General features: G+C 38.8%; 1 protein-coding gene across 3 annotated transcripts in view; it reads right to left on the reverse strand.

Annotated features, from left to right (window-relative positions):
* Nucleotides 1–25746, reverse strand: part of clasp2 (cytoplasmic linker associated protein 2) — a 77609-nt gene that overhangs the window by 12957 nt on the left and 38906 nt on the right. Inside the window, exons 8-27 of one of the 3 annotated variants that reach the window (XM_088328504.1) lie at nt 25450–25581; nt 25151–25224; nt 24984–25076; nt 24746–24891; nt 24541–24676; nt 18867–18937; nt 18745–18804; nt 18539–18616; nt 18300–18467; nt 13775–13815; nt 13410–13577; nt 10379–10480; nt 10192–10218; nt 8954–9127; nt 8761–8805; nt 7311–7418; nt 7005–7067; nt 5755–5861; nt 5658–5681; nt 2980–3135 (exon numbers count right to left, since the gene is read on the reverse strand). In XM_088328504.1, the coding sequence (XP_088184630.1) occupies nt 2980–3135; nt 5658–5681; nt 5755–5861; nt 7005–7067; nt 7311–7418; nt 8761–8805; nt 8954–9127; nt 10192–10218; nt 10379–10480; nt 13410–13577; nt 13775–13815; nt 18300–18467; nt 18539–18616; nt 18745–18804; nt 18867–18937; nt 24541–24676; nt 24746–24891; nt 24984–25076; nt 25151–25224; nt 25450–25581 (1973 nt within the window). Of the gene's footprint in view, nt 1–2979; nt 3136–5657; nt 5682–5754; nt 5862–7004; nt 7068–7310; nt 7419–8760; nt 8806–8953; nt 9128–10164; nt 10219–10378; nt 10481–13409; nt 13578–13774; nt 13816–18299; nt 18468–18538; nt 18617–18744; nt 18805–18866; nt 18938–24540; nt 24677–24745; nt 24892–24983; nt 25077–25150; nt 25225–25449; nt 25582–25746 lie in introns of all 3 variants that reach the window. The other 2 variants (XM_088328505.1, XM_088328506.1) reach the window with 2 other exon arrangements.

Here is a 25746-nt window from a genome sequence, read left to right on the forward strand (position 1 = left end):
ACTGATTTAATCATGGTGTTTCTTATAATGGCCCACGTATAACGCACTCATCCAGACAATTATGTACAAGTTTCAACACTTTTCTTTATGAAAATTTCAAGGCCTGCTATTTTTTAGTATCATTTTATCCCATAGTATTTTTGGCATAAAAAGCGTAAAGCATAATGGTAAAAATAATCAACATATTTTAATGAACATAAAATATGCATTTGCACAATGAAATAACAAGAGGTGGGTAAAGGAGCCAACAATTTTATTCAAGTCAAAGTACCATTACTTCAGAATAATATTACTTAAGTAAAAAGTAGTCAACTAAATAATTACTAGAGTAAAAGTAAACAAGTACTTGGTAAACAAATTACTTAAGTACTGAGTAACTGAAGCAACGTTGCTTATCCATTGATTTTTTTCCCCATAAAACATTCATTTAGATAAATGGTTCCCAAACTTTTGCAGGTTGGCGTCCCCTTGGCTCTCCAGTGCATTACTAGCACCCCCCAACCGCCCACCCCACCCACCGACCATTTTTTACTTTTAAATTCTTCAACCGATAAAGGTACCTACCCACCTAAGAAATGCACTTCAAGCTCATTAAAATAGTGGTCTGGAGAATTTTCAAAATAAAACATCACAAAATAACATTCCAATTATTTATTTTGACATGTCTTCATAACCAAACAAAGTCAACATCTAATATTTGAAAAAAGGGAATAATGAATCCTTAAAAAAAAAAAAAAAAAAAAAAAAAAAAAAAAAAAAAAAAAAGGAGAACATTTGCTTAGTATAAAAGATAAAATGTACGCACTTAAAATAACCCACACACTACAAATTAATCAACAACAATAAATTGTGCACACTATAAAAAGGTCAATATTGCACACTAAAAATAATCCACATACTTTTAAGGCTATAAACATGGCATTTCTCCAATTAGTGTAATATAAAATTTACCATCTGCTACTTGTCCATCAGTGCAAGAAATGTATTCAAGATAGATAGATACTTTATTCATCCCCATAGGGAAATTATTAGGGAAAGGTATTAATTCAAACCCACTATTCCTGCTAACTTATTAACACTACTGCTACTACTATTTATTACTCTTATAACATTTCACGTATTAACTTTCATACCTAAAAAGTGTTACCTCTAATCTATGATGCAAGTTTTGGGGTGGGACACTATTAGACATTTTTAGCGAGAGTCACAGCAGTGGTTCTTTCTTTGTGCCTTTGCGAACTTTTTTTGTACAAAGTGAAGGGCACAATGCTGCTTTGATGGAGGTTTGTTTACCTCAGAGTCCTGTAGATGCACCTTCTTCGTCTTTTACTTGTAATCCATTTTGAAACGCCGTGTATTTTAATATGTGATAATCTTTAAGGTGCTGGTACAAATTACTTGTGTTTCCTCTGGATCTAGCGACTACGCGAAAGCAAATCCTGCAACAGGCGTTTTCTTCTGTTCCACGTCCGCTTTGTCGAAACCAAAATAGGTCCAAACAAGTGATGTACCACCCTTCTTCGTTGCAAGCTTAGTTTCTTTCATGTTCGTTGACTCTGGGACTATGTTTACGGAGTCTGCCCTGACACTTAATGAGCTCACACGGTGGGTGTGGCATTGTGTCCTACTTGCAAACTTTGAATCGCGTTTATTGGCGATTGTGCTATTACTAAAACTTGCCTCTGATTGGTCGGCGCTTTTAAAACTCGAACAGTAACAATTGTGGTGGGCCAAAACTCCATCACTCACTACAAAACCTTAAAAAAAATGCGGCGCCTTGCAGTTTTACATCCGCACTACGTTCAAACTTGTGACTTCGGACTGGCGCCCCCCTACCGCCTTGTACTTCCTCACCGGACCCCCAGATCTTTCCACTGCCCCCGGGGGGCGGTAATGCCTACTTTGGGAACCACAGATTTAGATCATCAAATCATCAAAGTCCATCCAATCAACCATAAATTACATTTAATTCAAACATGTATTAAAACAATTAAGGTAAATTCAAGTAGTTTAATAAACAATAAAACCATAATAGTAGTACAAATTGAAAAAAATACAGTAGGTATAAGTAGCACATGACTAAGATGAATGCACCACACCCTGTGGAGAATGATGTGACTGCTGTATGATACCGCCTCAAGTTTAACTTACTATACTAGTAAATTACAGAATGTTTTGTTTTGTTAATTAAAGAAATCCAATTGAGAAATCAAGTTTTGATGTCATTTTTATTTTGAGGATTGGAAAATACAACATCAAAGGTGCATAATGTGCCCAGATGGGCATCAAAAAGAGTGCAATTAAACACAGAATGCATTTATAAAAATAAAATAGCAATCTTTTAAAAAGGTAAAGTAAAAAAAATAATCACCGTAATACATTTTAATTTTGATTTCTGTGCAGTTATTTTTCTCCCTTTTACCTTTAAGGCCCATTGAGGATTACAAAGGCCGGTTTGTTAGCTGCTTGCTTGGGCTGCAAAGCTTGGCTCTCAGTTGAGAGCCTGTCACTCAAGGGACAAGGAAACAAGGAAAACAAATGAAAGAGAATGCGCGTACCTATGTGGAGGGGATTTAAGTAATGGGTTCCATGTAGCAAATGTAGTGGAGAAAGACTGCAGTTTCGTCCTCAGAAATTTACTCAAGTGAAAAAATAGTGATTTAAAAATACTCCCAAGGGAACAAAATGTCCCAAAACATAATCAAGTAAATGGAACGGAGTAAATGTAACTTTTTACTACCGACCTCTGCTAATAACGCTAAAACACAGAATGAAAGGCCAAACAGAGTGAAAGAGAGATCTTGATACGTACTTGCAATTCAAATAAATGGTATTTATTCAAGAAAAAGTCAGCGCGAGAGAAGCCTGGCCCAACCTGAAACTAATGATTGATATTTTAGGCTTGACCTGAGCCGAAATATGAGTTGCTTCGGGCTCAGACTCAGGCTCAAGATCTTATGTCTGACAATAAAAACAAACCTCAGCCACGTCTTCTGTCTGCCTCATGTATGTGGGGATGGTGCCTCCGTTCCTGGAGCTGTAGGATCTCTCTGAGCAGGCGCTGGAGGCGTCGCTGTTGGCGTCATCGTCTGAATAGATGCTGTAGTTCTCATACCGCCGCCGAGCTGGCTTCTTCTGTGGGAGAAGCAATAATACAGAAAAGAACAAGACGGGACATGAATGATCGCGTTTCATGTGAGAAATTGCTTCCTTGGGTCATTTCTAAAGAGTTCTGCATGCAATAAAGGAGGTCGCAAATAGTATATAACGTGGACAAAAAAAATTGCCTTTGATGTATGGTCCCATCTACACGACAAAAGATCCAGGTAAAGAAGTATTGTCAAAGTAAAAGGGATTTTCCAAGTACAATTTTTAGTAAATCATTGGAAAAAAATACTGTAAAGGCACAGTGTGTATTTTTCAGTGCCTCCAAGTGGTAAAAAAAACCCATTATTGATTAAAAAAAAAATTATATATATATATATATATATATTGATAAAAATAAAAAGCAAAAATACATCAACTATTATATAAACTTGCATCTTTTAAAATACACGTGGGATGAGAAATTTCCATTTATTTTACATAACATGAGCCTCACCTGAAGGGAGCCGACATAATTGTTTGGCATCTTGCTGCCAAGGATATTAAAAATAAAATTACTTCCTACTTGCAGATACTTTTCTTTTTCTACAAGTAAAAAACATGTAGTTTACAATTTTGCTCGTTTCAAGTATAGTTCTTAGAGAAAGGAAAATAATACAGTGGAACCTCGGTTTTCGAACGCCTCTCAGTTCGAACAAATCGGAGTCCGACCAAAAATTTCGAGAAATTCTTGCTTCGCTGTTCGGTCAAAAAATCGGAGTTCGAATGCCGGTAATGCGTGAGTGCATACGTTAGGGTGCGATGCTGAGCAGCGTACGGGTGTAGATCGCTCTTTTCGTGACCAACTGTTATCGCGTGCGGACGTGCTTCATTTTGCTGTCGCTTTTAATATAGGTGTACTAAGTGTTTTAGCCCCTAATTATGCCTGCCATGAGTCACTTTAGAAAAGTGCTAAAAAGAAGGCAGAAGCAAGTGTCATTAGATCGGTATTTTAAGAGAAACGAACATCCTTCCAAACAATAATTTTCCTCCCCACCGTCCACCTGTGCCTTCTGCTGACCATCACAAAGGTAAGAAATCCTATTCATAATTCTTTTCTTTATCCTTTTTTTTATGTTTACACGTTCATGTTAGCGCAATCTTTCGTACGGAAGATTACGATAACGCAACTTACGATTAGCCTGGGATAGCTTTGTATTTACGTTAAGCATTCAAGGTAAACATTCAGGGTGTTGGAACGGAGCCCGACATTCAGGGTGTTGGAACGGAGCCCTCTTTTCAATGAACCGCTCACCACTTGTTGTGGAGACCCGGGTGCTAAATGACTTGTAAACGACCTGATTTTTTTATTTTTACACGTTCATGTTAGCGTAATCTTTCGTACGGAAGATTACGATAACTCGAACGTACGATTAGCCTGGGTTATGGTGGCTTTATGTTTACGTTAAACATTGTAGGTAAACATTCAGGGTGTTGGAACGGATTCAAACGATTTATATTATTTTTAGATTTAATAGGCAGCACGGCGGCGCAGTGGTTAGCGCTTGTGCGACACAGTTCATGTCATGGGAACCTGTCGTGGGTTCAAATCCAGCTCCAGACTTCCTGTGCGGAGTTTGTATGTTCTCCCCGTGCTTGCGTGGGTTTCCTCCGGGCACTCCGGTTTCCTCCCACGTTCCAAAAACATGCATTTCAGGTGAATTGGCAGGTCCAAATTGTCCCTAGGTGTGAATGAGCGAATGAGTTGTCTGTCCCTGTGTGCCCTGCGATTAACTGGCAACCAGTTCAGGGTGTCCCCTGGCCACTGCCCGGAGATGGCTGGGATGGGCTCCAGCCCCCCCGCGACCCTAATGAGGATAAGCGGTACAGCTAATGAGATGAGATGAGATTATTTTTAATGGGAAAAATGATTTCGGTGATCGAACAAATCGGTTTTCGAACAGGGTTCTGGAACGGATTATGGTCGAGAACCGAGGTTCCACTGTACTATGAATGATAAGTTAATTCCGTTTTTAATATTGACACTGGCAAAAGCAATCACATATGATGACAGTTCTTTATTTTGACTATTATACCTAAATGTTGTTTGTTATTTGGACCACTTATATCATTTCCACATCTCCCAAATATGTTGCTGTTCTTTAATGTTTCCACACCCTTTAGGGCAGATATGCTTTTTGAAATTTCTTATTGGAGGTCCTCTCCTGTTCTCCAAAAAGGTTCAAAATCCAACAATCTTTTCTTTGGTGTCTACTAAACAATAAACTTTTCGGTGAATATAGGCTGGATTAAAGCCTGATTTGAAAACGTAAACATTAAAAATATTCAACTAAAGCTAAATATTTCCAAGTTGCAAGCAATGTTTTTTCAATGAGTTATGTCCTCACTCAAAAGATGATTAATTTTAAGATGATAATTAAAACAAAAATAATCCCTGCAGAATTAAACTGCCAAAAAGAAATAATTCCATATAGTTTTAGTAGAAAAACCCTGGCGAAGAAACAAGGCAAAACAAGACACACGCAAGGTACAAGGCTGGGAAAAAGGCTGACCTTAGACCGCATGTCCCCCAACAGCTGAGCGCATTAAACGAGAGGTAGAAGCAGGGTTAGTCCACACACACTCACACATCGTGTGTTGCTAGATTACCAATGCGTCCGCAAGCGCCTCTTCCACGTCCGAGCCAGTGTTGAGGACCCTCATGGCGCTCACTGAGGACGACAGGCGGCTGGACTGACTCATGCCAAAACTTGAGGCTGTTTAGAAGTAGACGTGAGGAAAAATGAGAAGCCAGCATAGGATGCTCTGCATAAAAAAATAGAAGCATGTCGAGGACGCATCCACTAATCCATGACAAAACTGTAAGTTCATGTTATGATTTGTTAGAATGACATTTCTGGACAAAATAACCACAAAAAAGGACAAAAAGGCATCAGTGGGCACTCAAATAATTATATACAGTTGTGTTCTTAGTAGTAGCTTTAATAAAAGTTCACATCGACGATCATTTTCCTCTGAATTGGCAAATCTGCACAACTTGTACTTTTTTTTAAACATTCTAGAAGTAATGACATGAGGTGAAATGCTTCACTTTATCTGCACAAATTTGTGATATGTCCCGTCTTAAATAAATGCTTTAGTATTTTGATTTGCTCTAGAAATATAAGTAATCCATGTTGCATATTTAGAAATCACAAATGCGTACACTATTTTTACTCCTTTCCCTTGAAGAGCCATGTACCATTTGTTTAAAGGGACATACTGCGTAATATTTGACACTTTATTTTGTTGTGCAACCGAAAGCACGTGCTAAAAAGGAAAAGTAAGAACAAAAACTATGGAGACTTAGAGAACAAAGAGCATCGTTTTTTTACGTCTCAATTTTTAGCAAAGCATTTCACAAGGTTTTTGATTCTTGCAGGTACCTGTAGCGGCAAGATGGCAGACAATGACGTCAGATTCCTATGGGTGAGCCTCATGATATGTAAAATGAATAGAAATTTCTTGACCTCCAAGAATTAAAGAAATTCACATTTATATGATAGCTGATGTGCTTTTGCTTATTATTCAAATATTATATATATATATATATATATATATATATATCTTAAGAAATTGAGTATTTTTTTACTGATAAATAAATACACATTTACTCTTTAACTACCTGCTGCTATCCTGAACACAACTGAAACAATTTTCAACATGATGGGGAGGAAACATGCATTTCAACTGGAAGGCTCTGCCATCATCCTAACTGAATAAAACAAAAAGAAAAATAAATTAAATAAAGATGAGAAAACAGAAAAGCAGTGCAGCTAAGAAAAAAAGAAAGAAAAAGATACGGAATCATGGCATGGCGGGTGCATTCCGAAGGACAATGACAAGTACTCAGCCTTCACCTGCCGCCCCAAAAGCATCGGGCGTGTGGAGAGCTCCTGTGGAGCGAGAGTAGCTGCGTGTAGCTGCAACCAAGATTCAAACACATCACACACATAATTGACGTTAGCCCCCCTTGCACAGCTCCATGCTAACGATATGAGCCAAATCTGAATCTGAAAGGCGTGCAAAAAAAACCCTAATAAATTAAAAAAAAAAAAAAAAAAAAAAAAAAAAAAAAAAAAGATTTTGTCTCATTTTGTGCTCAAATTGAAAGGCCTTCAGGCGAGGAGTCAGGGGGGAGGGCCGTCTGGCTGTCTGCTACTCACCGAGGGGGGTGAAGGAGCGTACAGGGCTGGTGTCCCGGCTGCTTTCCCTGCTGGCCTCTCGGCTGCAGCCCTGACTCATACTGGGCCGGGGGATGCGGCTGCCCCGAGCTGGGCACCCCCGGGGGGATGTTCGAAAGTGTCACGAAAACGAGGCGAGGGAAGAAGGTTTTGAAAGACAGAGAGACGAGTGAGGGAAAAAAGGGAGGAGAATGTGATATACACATAAAGGGAATATAAGCATGGGTCAACATAAAGCTTAAAGCAACAGTATGTAATAAGTCACGGCTAGAGGTCGTTGTAGTTTAGAATAGAGCTGAAGTGTGTGCGTTGGAAGAAGACACACTAAGGAAGCCCGGAGGATTTTATTTTCCAAAGTTAGAAAGCTGGCGAGTGACGACACAAAATGAGTAAGCTGGATACACTCCGACCAGCTGAAGAGAGACAATAGCTGGAGTTGTTTAGAGCTAATAAACGTAGCAAACCATAGCGAATAGCAGGTAAAGGCACTAAAATGGACGGCTAAAGCTTCCAAAAGCAAGTTAAATTTACACAAAGAAGCTCACAATAACAAGAAGGGTTAGTGGGGAGCCATACCCCTTAGCCAAATAGCTAACTTGACCAGCTAGAGAAGGAAACTGTGGAAAAACGTTATGGATGCCTGAATCACGGGACCTGGCAACCATCACATGCAGGGGTCAGCTGTGTGCGCCAAGTGACCATAAGGTACTAAAAGCACCACTGGAACAAGCTTTAGCTTTGCAAAATGGTCATTCAGGCTTCCGTATTAGTAAGATGGCTGCCAAACATGTCAACTTCAAGTAGTGTAATGTAATTACACATTTGTAAACCTAAAACCATACTAGGTAGTACATGTGTTTTTGCTTACGATTTGAATCAATAGTGTTTTGTTTAAATTAATACATTTTACAGCAATAAGGGTTACTATAGAATACACACTGGAGATTTAAGATCAGATTGTATCTTCTGCTAAAAGGCAGATTGGTTATTGTTTTAGGCCACACAAGCAACACCAAATTTTATGGATTTTTTCCACTACATTTTCAGAAAGAGATATTTACAATATATGTAGGAAGGACATCGTTTAAAAGCAATCAAAATGGAATTACCCTTTCTGATCGGACACATTTGAGCTTCACGAACATGTTACTGATCCCTGGAAAGATTCTCTGTGCTCACATTGAACTCTGTTTTCATCTTGCATAATTGTTATCATACATTGTACAAGAACAAAATAAATGAAAGTGGAGGAAGGGAACAAAAGAAGGTATATGATTGCACCTCGACAGCTGTTCAGCCAATCAGGTAAATAGCGGTCTTAATCACAGAGACGATTTTAAGAGAAGATTTATTTGTTAATATGCAAGCGTTTGGACTGCGATCATGGCGTTAATTGGGACAGATGAACGTCAGGTCTAGAGCACAGCCTTACCTCCTCTGCTGGCGCCGTTGTAGACAGAACTAATGCTGGAGGGAGCTGAAGATGCAGTATATGGAAAGAGAAGATAGGACAGATGCAAGTAAGAGCATATTTGAACCATTGGACCTATTTCAATACATTTTAGAAAAAGAATCCACATGAAAAGTTGAGTTTCTAAACAAAGAATATTATATCTGACACTCACCGACAGATAGGCGAGTAGGCGAAGAGTCTCTGGAACAGCCCTGGCTTCGGGGAATGCGGCTCCGCCGGCGACCGTCCCCAGTCGTCACCGGCAGAACTCGGTGGGCCGAAGAGCTCATGGTGCTGAGCGCCGTGGTGGTTAACACGCGCCCGGGGGAGCCGCTGCGGCTTCCCGCTTTGGGGGGGAAGGAGCCCGGGTTAGGTAAGTGGCGGCAAAATAAAAGGACAACTGACAGTTAAGTAGTGATCAAGCTAACTAGTGGCAAGCTAACATTCCATCAGACTTGAGAGTTGAATAATTGTTCAAACCCTATTCACCTCATAATAACCTGTAGAACGATGCATCATGAGAAAAAGTCCGCCAGAAATACATTTTTTTTTTCATGCACAATCAGCAAAAAGTAGGGTTTGCATTGACTGGCTATTATGCTAGTGAATTAGCTGAGTTTATATGCATGTTGCTTGGACACTATAAAACCATTTTGTAATATCTGCACCGAAAAGCTGTGATAAAACATGGCATGCAAAGAACCATCCACAAACACACAGAGTGGAACCTCTAAAGTGGAATAATAAAATAAAAATAACAATTAAAGTTTCATGGAGACATTACTCATGCGTTGTATATTTAATTTGTTCATACATGAAAATAAAACTGATATTAAAAATCACACCAAAATGAGAATACATTTTTTATTCATATTTACAATCATGTGTGAGTCAGTTATGTTATGAAAAAAGAGAAACTACATATTCTTTCTTGCATTTTCATGTATTTTTCTAGATTTTTATACGTGTTCAAAAATAAAAAATAGGTAAGTATACTGAAAAGAAACTTTAACACATCACATCATCATTAAAATTGATTTATATAACGATAATTTTCAAATGATGTAATTGAAATGAATAACATAAAACACAAAAAATAAAATTAGAGGGGCTGTACATAATTATCATCTCATATCTAGTCAATTAATTGATGTTAAAAACAAACAAAAGACATATTGCTATATCCATGTTATCCCAAATGGACCTCAGAGGTTCCACCGTATTCTTAATAAAAAATAAAAAATAAAAACATTTTCTTTGCACACAAAAAACAACACCTGAAGGAGATCTTAGCATGTGAGCCCCCCTCTTTCCTCAGTGGAAGAGGCACAATATTTGACAAATTTAACACACACACACACACACACACACACACACACACACACACACACACACACACGCACAGAATACCTGGAGTGCAATCGGATTCGTCGGAACCTGAAGGCACAAAAACATGGCCGCTGCCGTGAGGCAAATAGAATTACAAACCCCACAAACGAAAAAAAAAAAAAAAAAAGCACACACACACTCTCTTGCATTGCAAAGTTGTACTACGAAGGAAGGTGGTAATAACAAATAAAATGCATTGTTAACTTACGTTGCGACTGGGAGACCATTTTGGTACGGCTTCGTCCCCTCGAGTCCACCTGGCTGGACATACTACCTGTGGTGGTCAAGGGCTGCTTGGTTCGCACACGCCCTAAAAATGGGAATTACGCTTAAACCACACACTCCCATGGATGTCAAGCGTACTGTTGGTATTAGCTACTAGCGGAAGGATAAAGATGCACTAGAGAGCATTACTAGGTGCGTAAGCCCCTTTCATGCAGTCCAAAAAAAAAAAAAAAAGTTGAACAAATTTTTGTGAAATTCTGTGCGAAAGGGGCTTTAAAAATGACTATTGCTTGCAGGAAAAGCCAGCTTTCTCTATTACAGTTTTTATGAAAAGGAATATGAAAAAGGGAACCTAAGACTGTTTTTCTTCTGTGTAATATGCAAAAGTTAATCTGTCTCTGTATAAAAAGAAGAAGAAGTCTCACCAAGGGCTGCAAAAATCATCCCTCAAACATTGTTTAAGATGACAGTGTATAATAATTCACCACAAGAGTTTGTTGTAGTTTAGAATGGAGCCGTGTAAATTGGAGGAAGACACTCTACAGAAGCTCAGAAGATATTACTCGGCAAAACTCTCAAGCCCACTTTTAGTTCTTCAGAATTTCAGCCGGCGAAGGGACATGAAAGCTGGTGTTTATCCCCACTGGCAACAAAAAAGACGGACCGAGCTGGATACACCTGGAACAGCTAAAAAGTGCCAATAGCTGTAGTTAGTGAGAGCTGGGTTAAGTGGCTAACTTTAGTGGCTGGTAAGAGAAGCAACTAAGAACAAAGAAGGCTCTACTTATTCAGTGCAGCAAACAATAACAGCTACCGGCGTGCAATTGCCTGCACCCAATGTGCTAACATGAGTGGCTAGAGAAGGAAAGTGAAATGGAGTCACAGGACGCAGCAACCACCATACACAGGGCTCAGATATGGAAGCTAAATGGCAGTTAAGTGCTAAAAGCACAATCTCTGAGACAAGCTATCTTGGCTAAATCCCCATTCCGGCATTCGTAGTCGTAAAAAGGCGGCCAAACAGGTCTGCTTCTTAAAAGTTGTGTAAATTCATTACAAATTTCTGAACTTAAATTCATGTTCATAAGTAGTATATGTTTTTGCTTATTATTTCACTTACATAAAGTATTTATACTCCATGAGGGGTTGTTATACAATAAACACTGGGGCTTTGACTTCTCAATATTGCATTCTTAAATATATAACAAAAACATATCAGTGTCCCAGCCCATGTTTCTGCTCATGTGAAGAACACTAAAAGCACCAGCAAATAATATTTTTCTCTCTCGTACCGTCGTCTGACCTTGCTCCTGAAGACAGACACACAAGGAGTAAATAGTAATACCAACTCATTTTAACAATAATTATTGACTTTATAAACAATTGGATTTAATAGCGGTCAATAGAGTTAAAACTCATCAAGTCAGGAATATTGATTAGGTTTGATTAATCAGACAGCAGGGAGTGCTGTGTGGCCACACAAAAGGAAGTTGGTGAAGGGAGAGAAGGGGAGGGAGGAAAGAGATGATCTTTACCATCCGTTTTATCAGAGGCATCATCTTTACAGGAGCGGGGAAGAGGATGAAAAGTAATCGAGGCGTAAAGAAAAAGGTGAATGCAAGGATAAAAATACCATAAATGAAGGCCAAAAAAGGTGAAGAGAAAGGAAAAGTGTGTTTTAGTAACTTTGGCAAGAAGTGAAGTCGACATTTAAACATGCATGGAACGGATTGGCAGTGTTGGATATTTCTCCCGGTCCATTATGTTGTAAATAACCAATCAGAGAAGGACATTTTACAAGTCAGACTTTTTGTTGGTGTACATTAAATGGTAATTTGTCATAAATGAAGAATGTTGTTGCCATCTTTGCTATCCAAACTGACCTGCTGAATCATTCAAAAGAATAATCACGATTCTCCAATATCATATTTTGTGACTATACCGCGCACTTAAAAACCACAAATTGGCCAGAAATTTGAAAGTGTGCCTTACAACCTGGTGCTCCTTATAACAACACAAAATACGCTGGATAAGATTGGAAATGCATACAGTATTTATGTGTGTGTAACTACACAGGGTTTTACGGTATACAACGGTATTTGTGGAATGATTGATCAACCAAAATATTTTTTACATACAACTGGAATTGCAACAACTGGAATAGCGATAGGAGCACCAACTCTTAATGACTGCACCACCAGTGATGCAGGCTACATACAAAAAGGTAATACGTTTCATCTCGGAATCAAATGGTGCCTAAAAACGAATGTTAGAGGATGAAGCTAACAGAAATTTCGTCCTGAAAGATGTAAATAAATGTAAAGACCGTTTAAAATCTAAGAGTTGTTTTGCTTTTTTTGCATTTATTTGTATCTTTCAGTACTATTTTTGTTTTTTCTTCTTTCTCTAACATTCGTTTCTGGCACAGCCTGATAATGGGTTGGAATTGAACGTCTTCTTGTACGTCATCTGTATCAGTAGTAGTTAATTGGGCCCCGAGTTCGATTGTTGTTGCATACAATATTTTGTGATTTTGGTCAGCGACATTTTTTAACTGATCAATCATTATGCTAATATATGCCTTAAGTGTATAAAGTGCAATGTTCACACGTTATACACGAATAAATACAGTAGTTTAAATTCCCTGCGCCTTGTAGTCCAGTGCGCCCTATCTATGACAAAAGACTGTTTATTGGGAGTACACCACAAGAACCAGTGCACCTTATTGTGCGGAAAATACAGTACAAGAAAATTAGCAGTCAGCTTAATTTTGCATTTTTTAGGTATCAATACGTAAAAATATTTCTATATGTTAGCCACTAGCAAGCAGCAGGACAAGTGAATATTTATTCTCTGATGGTAGATTTATTTTGGCCTGCTAACTGACTGATTCCGAAACACAGCCAATATTTGCATGCAAAACAAAGGCATTGAAAAAAATGATGGGAAAAAAAAAACATACAAAAATTCCTCAAGTTGTCCCAGAGTGGCTCTGATTTGTACGCCGTCCTTACCGAGTGAGGCGTAGGAGCCAGGGGGCAGGCGTCTGGGCCCTTTTGGCGCCGGCGGCACGTGCCGGTGTTTGGCCATGGCGGCCGCATTCACGTCCACGTCGCTGCGGGAGCGCTGCAGGGAGGCCGCTGACAGAGAGACCGCCCCGCCGCTTTTTGAGGCCGCGGGGACTGACGGGGAAGGGAGGAGGGCCGTTGGGAGTGGGAGGATTGTCATGACCAACAAAAAAACGTGCAGGAGTCACAGTACAAAAATAAAAGGATGGGATGTAAACGAGCGTGATAATGAAGGGAAATTATGTGTTTTGTGTCGGTGTGTGCGAAATGTGTGTGATGCATGTGTGCGACGTGCGTGTGCATGGACTCACCACGCCCTGGAGCTGCAGACCACTTTGAAGACAGCGGCCGACTACATAATCAAAATATTAGTATTAAAAGAAACATCATTACAATGGAATATAGTAGACCGCCAGGACACGGCATCCTAGCTTATGATATTGTCACGTTAGTAGGTGCAAAATGTTTTTGCGGCCCCTTCTTAAGGCCTTTTCTCCACCATACCACCTGAACAACATATTCTTTCTAAGACACCTGTCTGCAATTGGTCGACATCGTGTAAGATGCTGGTCTGCTATTGGTTTACATCACGGCATCATAAACATTAATTGAATTGTCTTTACTGTAACATAACAACTTATATAACAACTTGAAACAATATTTGCAACGAGAATAGACAGGGCACTAAGGTAAACAGGTCATAAAGACTTTTAAGAGAACAAAATAAAATAATTAACAGTCAGGATAAATAGGCAAACATATTTAGAAAGTAGTGCTTAAACATTAAGTCAGATCAGGAGGCTTCTCCTGCTACTGTTAAGCATGGAAACCAGTACTATCCGATTTATGTGGGGAATTAAAAAAAAAAGCCGGTAGAGGCAATATTCCCTCTAATTTTCCCTGGGTCTAAGCGTTCACACAAATTGGGTGAGCAGCGCTTGAACAGTGAGCAACCATAATCCTAAAGTGTGGCAAGATAATTATTTATCAAACATGTCCAAAACTTGACATCAAGTTACATTTTGCTGAGTTTCTGGCAATGCAAAATTATTTTTCTCTTTTGAATGAATTGACCCATGTACTATTGCAAAGGTTGTACGGCCTACAAATGCCGTTCGTTCTTACAATTCTTTCACAAGATATCCATTTCTTTTTATTTCCAGATATATTTTGTCGCATAATATTAACATTTTTGGGGGCTTATTTAGTCGGTTGTAAGATACAGAACTGTACTTAATCACATTTTTTAGTGGAAGTACAATGTTGGCAACAAAATTCACTTGATGGGGCGGCAGTAGCTCAGGAGGTAGAGCGATCGTTTTAGGATTAAGGGATCCCAGTTCGAATCCCGGCTTGTCCGTGTTACATGCCGAAGTGTCCTTGGGTAAGACACTGAAACCCCAATACCCCCAATAAGCAGGTTAGCGCCTTACATGGCTGCACAGATCACGGCCGCTATTGGGAAATGTGAAGCACAATGTAAAGCGCTTTGGGAAGTCATTGACTTGAAAAGCGCTATATAAATGCCGATCATTTCATTTCATTGATATAATTGGAAATTATTTGAATGCAACACAAACTTTTTCTTCTTTTTTCCTACTTTTTTTTTTTTTAATTCCTTTAAAAGAAATCTCATTGTGTTTATTTTTTCCGAGCTGTTCCTTTTTTCTTTTTGTTCTCTATTTACTTTTTTCCTACATTTCTTTTTCTTTTTTCGGGCTTTTTTCTAAATTTTTCCTTTTTTTTCTCTCTTCCTTTTGTTTCCTTTTTTCTCAGCTTTTCACTACTTTTTTATTTTGGTATTTTTTTCTTTTTTGTTCTATTCTCCCTTCCTTTGAGTCATTTTGTGCATCATTTTACATAATATTTGGTCATGTTGAGATTAAAGAAGCAAAAACAACCCGAAGAGCCGTTTAGGACCCGAAAAAGCCGGTTCCTTTTAGTGAGCCGAGCCGAAGAAGCCGGTTCCCCGACAAACTCTACTAACTTTACTCAACTTCGTTCTCCTTCTACTCGTCTTCAAAATACCGCATTTAGAACACAACGTCAGGGAAACCCGTGAATTTTTACCTTCATGCACTGTAACTCTGACTTGAGTCGCTTCTTAATTAGTAATTTTGAGACCTCATTTTTGTGCGCTGTCTAGATTTTCTTGTGCGCTGAGAACGTGCGAGCAGTGCGCAATTGCGCACGCGCGCAGCTTAGAGGAAACACTGGGTAGAGGCATGGGCCCCACCAGGCTGTACTTGACCAAGAAACCCCACAGCAAGTGGTGCGCCTACAACCCTGGTAGTTAAGGAATCCATGAGCCGTGATCTTAGAGACTGTCATAAGTTATAATAATAGTGCAATGAAAAATAGTGCATCATCACATTAGTGCAGTGAAAAGTAGAGCAATAAAATTTAGCAACTACACAAATTCACAAATAAGTCAATACCGTATTTTCACGACTATAAGGCCCCCCAAAAATATTTTTTTATATTTTCCATACGTAAAGCGCACGGGACTATAAAGGCGCTACAGTGGGAATGTCAACAAAACAGTCAGATGGTTCAGTCAAACCTATTAACCCCTTAACATTCTGACAGCTCGCAAAGAACAGGAATGTGATTGAGGTGAGGAGAAAAAGTCTGAAACCTAGCCAGGGATTCGGGGGCCCAGGGCAGAGCCCAGTGGGGGGGCACTGGGGGCGATGCCCCCCCAAAGCTCCTGGGTTTTAAGCAATTTACTTGTCCAAAACCATGCTTAAATTAATAGTTTAACATCTTTAGAAGATTTAAATAACAAAATAATTTGCCCACATACCTGATTTTTTTGTAAATACTGCAAGGTCAGTTCAAATGTAGATCAGACCCTGCAGCTTGTGCAACGATGTGGCCAATTTATGCAATTTTTCTAACGGCCACCAGGGTGCGCCAGAGCAATAAAGGAAAGAGTGAGACAGTCGGATTTGTTTGCTACGCAAGTGAAAAAGGAATTCCGACTATAGTCGGAAAAATCACATCCCTGAAAGAAGCAAATACGTGTCTCAGACCAGACACATATGGACACGGTGTCTGTACGATGTCACCAATCACTCAAATGCGCCATTCCATATATCATTAGGAAGGTTTAACTCTTGGGATACAAGAAATGCCAACCATTTCTTAGTTTCTGATTTCTTTTTCGCTGGCAACTGTGTGGACAGCAAAGTAAGAATTTCATTGTTCAGGGAAACGTGGTTCCCTACTGTGCATATAACAAAACACTTTGAATTGAATTGAAAACCAAACTCATAACATCAAGATCAGTCTGAAACAAGATACTGGGAAAATATAAAGTCGGGGTAGGTCACCAAAGTCGACTTGCAGCCATCACGTTCAATAATAATACGCAACCATGGTCCTCTTACATCTGTGAGTGTAGTAAATCTAACCGTGTAAAATATTTACACACTCCAAAACACGCAATAATGCCGACAAATAAAATAAAAAACATTTGCATCGATAGACGTTGCTTGTTGCCAGCTGTCTGTTTAGCCTCATGATTCCTGTTTGCGAATACAGACTACAGTAGTAAAAAATGTTTTCTCCAGGCCGTAGAGCACCCAAACTTGTGATACACATTCATCTTTTTCGGCCAATTGCAGGCTTTGTTTTGCCCTGCTTTAGCCTATGCGAACCTGTAAATGTGAAAAAGGATCCGCCTCCTTTACCCCCCAAACAACTTTAGCCAATAGTAACCGATACAAATGATGATTGACACATTGGTTAGGAAACGAAACGCTGGTATATACGGGTATATACGTATATCCCAGCATACACCGCGGACTACTTCGCCTATGGGAAAAATCTGGTCGGCGGCTGCTTGTCTTAGTTTCAAGACCTTGCGACTCAATATTGATATATATCATATATATGGCACGATGTACTATAAGGCGCATGGTCAGCTTTTGAAAAAAATAAAGGCTTTTAGGTGCGCCTTATAGTCATGAAAATACGGTAAATAAAGAACCCGTTAAGCTATTGGCTGAACTCCCTCCCACAATGTTTTATCTTTCTTCATTCAGTTCAGAATATCATTTAAGAAAAAGGGAATTTGTGAAGCTATGGGTCCCAAGACCTGCGGTGATGCCAAAGGGAGAAGCAAAATGATGATATCCTTGGAAACAAAGCTTAAGATAATAAAGGAATACGAAGAGGGAATTAATACCCTCACCTAAGAATATGGCTGTAACCAATCAAAGATCTGGACAATTAGTAAAATCATCAAAAAATGAATTTTTAGTTGAGTGTTTGATAAATGTGTTATTTCTTTATATTGTACTAATCAGCATTTATACGCTTTTTTATCCCCTCCGTACGAGTTCAAGACATGTCACACCAGAGGAAAAGAAAATGTCATTATCATCAATAACAACGTTACATATTAAGTTATTCAGTGTTAGGCGAATTTGCTAACCAGTGCACTATGAAAACACGATAAACAGTACCAGTAATAAAAAAATCAAAACTCAATGATATAACAATCTATTAATATTGTCACATATAAGTGTGAACTAGTACAAGTTGCACCTGGGCTAAACTATGAAAAAAACCTGCGACATATAGTTCGGAAAATATGATAATCCTATAGACAATAATAAACGTATATAAAACATAAGTAGTACTGACTATATAGTATTTAGTTTTTATCTCCGTTTTTATCCAAGGGATTGGGAACACACTAGTGATTGAGCATATGTTTCTATTCACTGCTATTACAACAATTTCACTTTGCGATCCCACCTTATAACTGATTGTTGTATCCTGGGGGTCTACTGTATACTTTTTCTTTCTTTCCCAATTCAGTCTTACTTGAGGCTCTCCTGCGAGGATGACGACGAGCGGTCACTCTGAGGCAGCGAGGCCACGCTGCCAGAGCTCTTCAGGCATGACTGTAGGGTGCGCTGGTACGACGGCTCCAGCGAGTTGTAGAGCGCGTCCGCCTCCCCCGGAAAGTGGTTCCGCAGCCCCCAGTAAGCCCTGTAGGACAGAGACCAGGGTAGAAAGGTCTCGGGTTTCCTTGAATGAAAACAATTGGCAGTGCATCTTACTTGCGGGCTTCTACTCGCGCCTCTGAGTCGGCGTCCCGAATTCCCTTCTTGATACTTTCCACTAAAACGGCCGTGTGCCTGTGAGAGAGTGGCCGGACAAAAAGCATTTAAATAACCATAGTTTCAAATTTTAAAAATAAAGCGGGATGAAATCATAGTCAATATATTAAAAATGTAAAAAAAAGATGTTGGTGTTCCGTGCTTACCTCTCGAGAGAATGTGTCTGCCACTCTTGCAGAAGAAGGTCCAGGAAGTCATAGCAGCGCCTGGGAACAATTTTGTTTTATAATGACTTAGTGATTGACGGTTAAAAAAAAAAAAGTCTCACCTCCTTACAGCCACCGACTTGGATGTGCAGTTACTGGTGATGAGGGGGATTAGTCGGGGGACGTGGGTATGCTGGAAAAGAAGGGAGCATCATTAAAGAGGATTTTTGTGAGTGTTTATACTTCAAGAGTAATATATGCAAAACTGCCAAATATTGAAAATCATATATCAAAATTAACGTAAAATCCGGACTATAGAGCGCACCTGATTATAAGCCGCACCCACCACTTTAAGTGATTTTCCACTTTTGTACTTACACAAGCCGCACCTGTGTATGAGCAGCGTGCGCCCGCATTAAAACTTGTGACACGATCACAAGTTTAACCCAGACCAGGCTGTAAGTCTACAATTGTGATTTTGTAGACATTTATTGTTCTATATTCTTTATCAATTATCCACTATCCGTCGAATCATAATACACTACAAAGCCAATAGGCCGAGACACTTGCTCCCAGCCACGAGGCTGAGTCAGGGTCCTAGACTCCTACCGACACAATCCAAAAGTCAATAGTACACAAACCTAGAACCACAGTCGGCATCATGAATGGAAAATGATACTCGTAATTAACGTATGATGCAGACTTGTAAAGTCCGGGTCCTGTTGAAAGTAATCCAAGGAAACAAAATGTATATTTCCAAAGTTAAGGGTGGGAAAAATATATATCCACTATTGTCCGCTGTGACAACAGACAGATCTACCGGTAACTCAGCTTTTGCTCAGCCCGCGTTTGCTCCGCCCATTCTTTTTGATTCGCCCGTAGAACATATAACAGAATAAATCTCCAAAATAAATACATTACAAAAATATACAGTTGCAAATACATATTATACATGGTTACACATATTTACGAAGAAAGACGGTACACGGAGAGTTTTCAAAGCTTTAATAATAATAATATAACTTTCATCCCAAACCGTGCCTTTGAAAGGTACCAACACGCTAGTAGGATCACGCTCGCAATGCATCAAACGTGCCTGTCAAAAAAAAAAAAAGCATCCTGTAATTGTGAAATTCACGGTAGATCATCCTCAACTTCCTCCTCATAACGATCGCCATCAAGGGCGTCTTCCTCATTATTGGAACGTACCTTTACTTAACAGACAGTGTATGCATAAACTTAGAGGTTCCAGTCTTTCTTGGCGCACATATTCTACTGGTCATAATCTTACCTTTTATACACCAGCGCTGCTGGTGGCAGTTAGAAAAATTACATAAATTGGCCGCTTCACTGAATAATCCGCAGGGCTGAACATTTGGGAAAAAAGTAGCGGCTTTACAGTAATAGAGAATTTTCAGATTGTGAGAAAAATCCCAGTAGCATTTTAAAGCACCATTTTTTAAATTGAAAAGTTGAAAATTTCATTTCATTTCATCATTTCAAAAGGATTTTTAGACAATGCACATATAAAATCTGCGATGGATTGATTCGTCTTTATGGCACCCTTTGATTAAAGATGCACCGAAAATTTATCGACTAGCCTTTGAATATAAACCAAGAGCACCATCTAGGAGAGAAAAATGAACTTTAATGGATTTGTTTCTTTCATAGTTTTCAACGAAAATGCGAATTTTGTAGTTTTAAACAAACCGCCGTAGTAAACAACAGAACATTTTTAGTATTTGGTTGCTCTGTACCTGTATTACAGTACTCAAATAATTGCATATTTGCATTTTCTGTGATCATACTTCTCACCAGGGTTGGGAGGATATCTTCAAAAATGTAATCTAATACAGTTATTAGTTTAATTGTTGAAAACTGTAATTAGTAATGTAATCCGAATACTATGATATTGAAGTAATGTAACTTAATTACTTTTGGATTTCTCCAATACCAAATATGCTTACAAAAGAGAAAAACAATACGGTAAACAAAAGGACTTAATTGTATTTAACATAAATGAACAATGATAAAAAAAAGTCCTACAAAAAAGTGCTTAAATTTTAACCAAATAGTATAGTTTATTAACAGGGATGTGATTTGACCAAAGTGAAATTATCTGAAAATTAGCCGGGGGTCTGGGGGCCGCGGGCACCCAGCTAGGTCCAGGGCAGTGCCCTGGTGGGGGAACAAGTGGGGCGAAGCCCCCCGGAGCTCATGGGTTTTCCGTGTTTTTAAGTACTTTCAATGCACTCAGATGACAAAGAAATAGACAAAACAACAGCATAAATTTTCAATGTATATTGAACTATCCCATATAAAATTACAGTTTAAGTCAACTCAAAATCAGTCACATTAAAAAACATTGGACTGCCTTTGCTTTTAAAAACTATCACTGAGAATATCATCATATCTAACTAATGTGATTACTAAGTTAACACATAAATCATGTTGAAGAGTTCAAATTTCATGAACAAATAATTGTATCATGACCAAATGAAAAGTAACTCATATTAGAACATACCACAAATACCTTTGTTTTAGCAGAAGATGTGATCTGTCGGAGTCATGTGCATACACAATGAACTACTAAATCACTGGCCATGCAGAAACATGAAATTAATTCAAAGTTCTGAAATTTATATTTTCTGTCACATTCTAGATGAATTATAACATCACTTAATATCACAAATATTGTTTTCTATTTTCTACTCATTAAAACATTCAACATATTTACAGGAATATAAAAGTGTTCATTCTTGAGCACAATCCATTCACATGACACAAACACTACTTCCTCCTAGACTTCATTGCTTTGGAATGGGTCTTTCTAGCCTGCTTCTGTGCAGCTTTGATGGTTCTTCTTGAGGCAGCCTTGCTCATTTGGGTGTCCTGTTTCACAGCAAGTTCTGTTTGTTTTGCAGACAACATAGCTGCTTCTGCATCCTTCTCCTCCATGTACTTTTTGGAGGATGTCCTCAGATTTAGGCACAGTTTGGACTGCACAGGATCCATCAGAATGTCTTTCCTTCCAAAATGGCTGACAGAGGTGGTCTTTCTTGCTCTTAGGGCATATTTCACAGTCTGGATAGAACTGTATGTGGCTATGTCCATTCTGCATGCTTTGGGGTTCATGGTAGAATATCATACAAGTACTTAATTTAAAAAATATAAATACTGACAATAATTATGATTACTTATAGGCTTAAAAATATTTTTAAATTTCCTAAATCATATTTTAAATGTTATAATTTATTTTTTTAATGGCAGCGTATCCGAATATTTGATAAATGAAAATACAATAATTATAGGCCCTACAGTAAAGTGTTGGTGTAATGTACACATGAAAATCTATTATTGTAATTGTTAAATATTTATGGCCATTTTTATTACGTTATAATATTTTCGAAAAAAAGGGGAAAACTGTAAAATAAATTTGAAAGGTTTACCACCTACCTCAAAATTCACGACTCTATCAGCAACTGGTACAGGTTGTTGGGGTGGATCACGTCTCTCTATTACCGCTTCCGATTGTGATGTCAATAAGGGATGGAGGCCGTAAAGTTTTGGAGTTTTCGTTTGGGCACCGAAACTTCCAGCGATGGAATAATTTGTTGTTCTTGACTGGAGTTCTTTCACGTGTTTTTTGCTCTTTGCGTGACTTTCAAGAGCTTTGAAACCTCTCCAACCATAGTCAATAGTATCATGGCACCAAATGCAAAGTGCTTTCCCGGCACGATCGATCTTCCGAATAAAGTCACTGAACAAATTCGTCACAGTCTTCTTTCCAACATTTGTAGATAATTCCTTCTCTAACCAGTCCCACCAAAACTTGTTTTTTACGATCTTATCAATTTCTTTAACTCGCGGAGCATCTTTGCGTTCGATCACGGACATCTTTCTTTAAACACCCAGCAAAAACGTGTGAGAAATGAACAATGGCATACTCCTATGCCTTTATAACAAGCGCGTTTATTGGTCAACACGGAGACTTCAACCAATCAGTTACGGAAACACTAAAATGGAATGCTGTAGAGACGACATCAGATTTTTTACCACTTAAAAAATCGGAAATTTTAAAATTTTATTTTTGGAGATAAAAAAAGCAGAATTCCGCGAATTAGCGGAAAAATCACATCCCTGTATTAAGCAAAATTCTCTTTCACAAGGCAAACAGGAAATGCTCCGTTTTAGTTTACATTAGGAGGACATGAAGAATATGAATCCAAATTGAAGAACCCAAGATTGTTTTAAACACACTAGTTTTTCACTTTCTAAATTTTCCAAAAACTTTACTTGTTTAAAGTGGGGATGTCAAACCTCTTCAAGTATTCAGATAATTAGGCCAAGTAAATTATTCTCACAACCTAACAATGAAGTTGTCAAATAGTGGATTTTGATTAACAATTAACTGCAGAATACAAAAAAGTTAATCAATCAAATTTAACTAAATGTCCCTGAACGCATCACCAGCAAGCAACTTCTCTGCCTAGCTGCCTTGCGCACGTCAAGTGTAACCCTCATCTCTGTCTCTCTCGTGTCAGTGATTGAAATTATGACACAATTCGTCTACCCTAAAATTCGAATTATAAGCCGCGACTTTTTCCCCAAGATTTCAACCCAGCGGCTTACGCACTGTTGGGGCTAATTTATGCATTTTTTTCTAACTGCCGCCAGGAGCGCATGAGCAGAAAAGATAAGAGTGTTACAGGTGTATATAATATATGTAACTCGCCTGAGCTGTCGTACCATCGCACCCTACAGTCATGCCTGAAGAGCTCTTGCAGCGCTGCCTCGCTGCCTCAGAGTGACTGCTCGTCATCATCCTCGCAGGAGAGCCTCAAATAATATATGTAATATATGTGTCGAGGAAAACACAGGATAAATGTAACTTCCCGCTTTGTGCATGGATACAACTAGCATGAATAGACCCTCATCATGGAAAAGATCGAAAGGGGGCATTAACTACCATAATGGGAATAATTTTATGAGTCTGTTCATTTGTAAACGGAAATATTGTGGTGAAACGAACGGATTACAAGAAGCAACATCGAACGAAGCAGAAATGTTTGAGGCAGATTCCTATTTATTTGTCAGCATGATCGTGTGTTATGAAGTAAATATTTTACACGGTTGGATTCTAAGAATTGACCCTAACCCTAACCCTTGATGTACCAAAGACATTTTCGCGGCATACAAATAAATTGAAGAAAGCCAGGAGATTTAATGTTGAGTCACTTGGGTTTATAATTTTCGGGTATCTTGTTTACGACTGATCGTGATGTTTTTTGATGAGTATATTTTGAAATGGTCCTCATATCTTGAATCCCAAGAGTGTAAGCTTTCCAATGATATGTCACAAGACGCGTTTCAGTGACTGGTGACATCGTACAGAAATGTATTTCATTTCATTTATATTAGAATAATGGTGTCAAAATGTTATTTTTTCGTATTCATCGTAGCTCATAATGATTACAGATAAGATAATGACACTTAATAAGAATGAATGATATCTTTTTTTAAGCCAAGGAATGTGTGTGCCATTCAGTATTGGTGCACAGGAATAATGTTTGAAGGACACATTTTCATGCTTGTACTTTTGTTTGTCAAAGTTTGCCAAAGCTGTATAATGTTACTGTTCACACATAATTTTTTTTCCCAAAAAGCACCATTCAGTAAAAAAATATTAGTTATGGATCACCGGAAGTAGGATTTTATTGGTAACCGGTAGGAAAAAAACAGTTATCTTGCATCCCTAAAACAATTAATTGTGGATATATTGATGCATTTACTCACCTTAATGATGATGCGGATGGCCGATACTCCGGAGGTTGCCATGATTTTGGCACAGTTGGGGATGAGGTTAAAAAGAACTGGAACGATGGCTTCAGCGCCGTGGTCAAATTTGTTGCCCAGCACAGAAGAGAGATGTCTAGATGTAAAGATTGCTACGTTATTTTCAAAATGAAGCACAACGTACAATGTCCATCGGTATACCTACCCTACAGTGATGCAGGCCTCTCGAACTACTTGGGATCGCAGATCCTTGGCAGAGAGCTTAAAAGCTCCGTCCAGAAGCCGGAGGTGCTGATAGAAGCAGTCGTAGGAGGTAGCACCTGCCACCAGCAGGGAGCGGATCTTCTTCATCTGTTGACATTAAAAAAATAAAAATAAGATCACAGCACTCTTTTAGATACACCTAACAATAAAAGGCCAGGAAATTGCTGGGGATCACTTACAGCATTGGCCCGCTGGTCCCAATCATGCTTGTCGTCAGAGCAGATCTCCCGGATCTTGTTGAGGTTGTCTTCAAGATCTCTGCTGGAATAGATCTGCAACAGTTTTTTTTTTAAATTAAATACCTTAATAAATAAATAAAAAGCATTTTTTAAAGAAACCAATCTACCTGGACAGTGGGAACATCTGTAAAGGCTTTGACAAAATCGTCCTCATCCATGGCCCCAGTGCTTTCCTTTGACCCTGTTACATTCATTAGCAATTACGCATTTCACAGCACACTCAATAGAAATACTGATTAATCCAAAAAATAATTCAAGAAATTAAATTTAGTCCACTGGATAACTGATACAGGAACACCACATGCCTGTGATCAATACTGTATACTCAAACACATCACAAGCAAGAAGGAGAATGGATACTCTCAAAAGAAGAAGAGTGGCTTAAGTGTTTCCAGGAAATGCTAACCTAGCTTTCCAGTTGCACTGGAGCGGCGGGCTGTCGTCGTCTCGGCTGTCTTTTTGGGGACTTTGGGCACTTTAAAACCTGAAGATGACGAGCGATTCGCATCTACGCTGTCATCGTCGTCAAAACTTCGATCTGCGAAGAGAAAACTGAGTTTGCATTTTTTGTAGTCTTGGTCTCCAGTAGTGGAAGCATTAAGCTGCTATTATTAAGAAAACTGATCACAATCCGCTGCTTGGAAAAAAAGCTGGCTGACCTTACTTGACAGACCATAAAGAAAATGTTGATAGACATTTTTGT

Source organism: Urocampus carinirostris, chromosome 2 (genome assembly GCF_059441175.1).
Source record: "Urocampus carinirostris isolate Australia breed hairy pipefish chromosome 2, RoL_Ucar_1.0, whole genome shotgun sequence".
NCBI lineage: Eukaryota > Metazoa > Chordata > Actinopteri > Syngnathiformes > Syngnathidae > Urocampus > Urocampus carinirostris.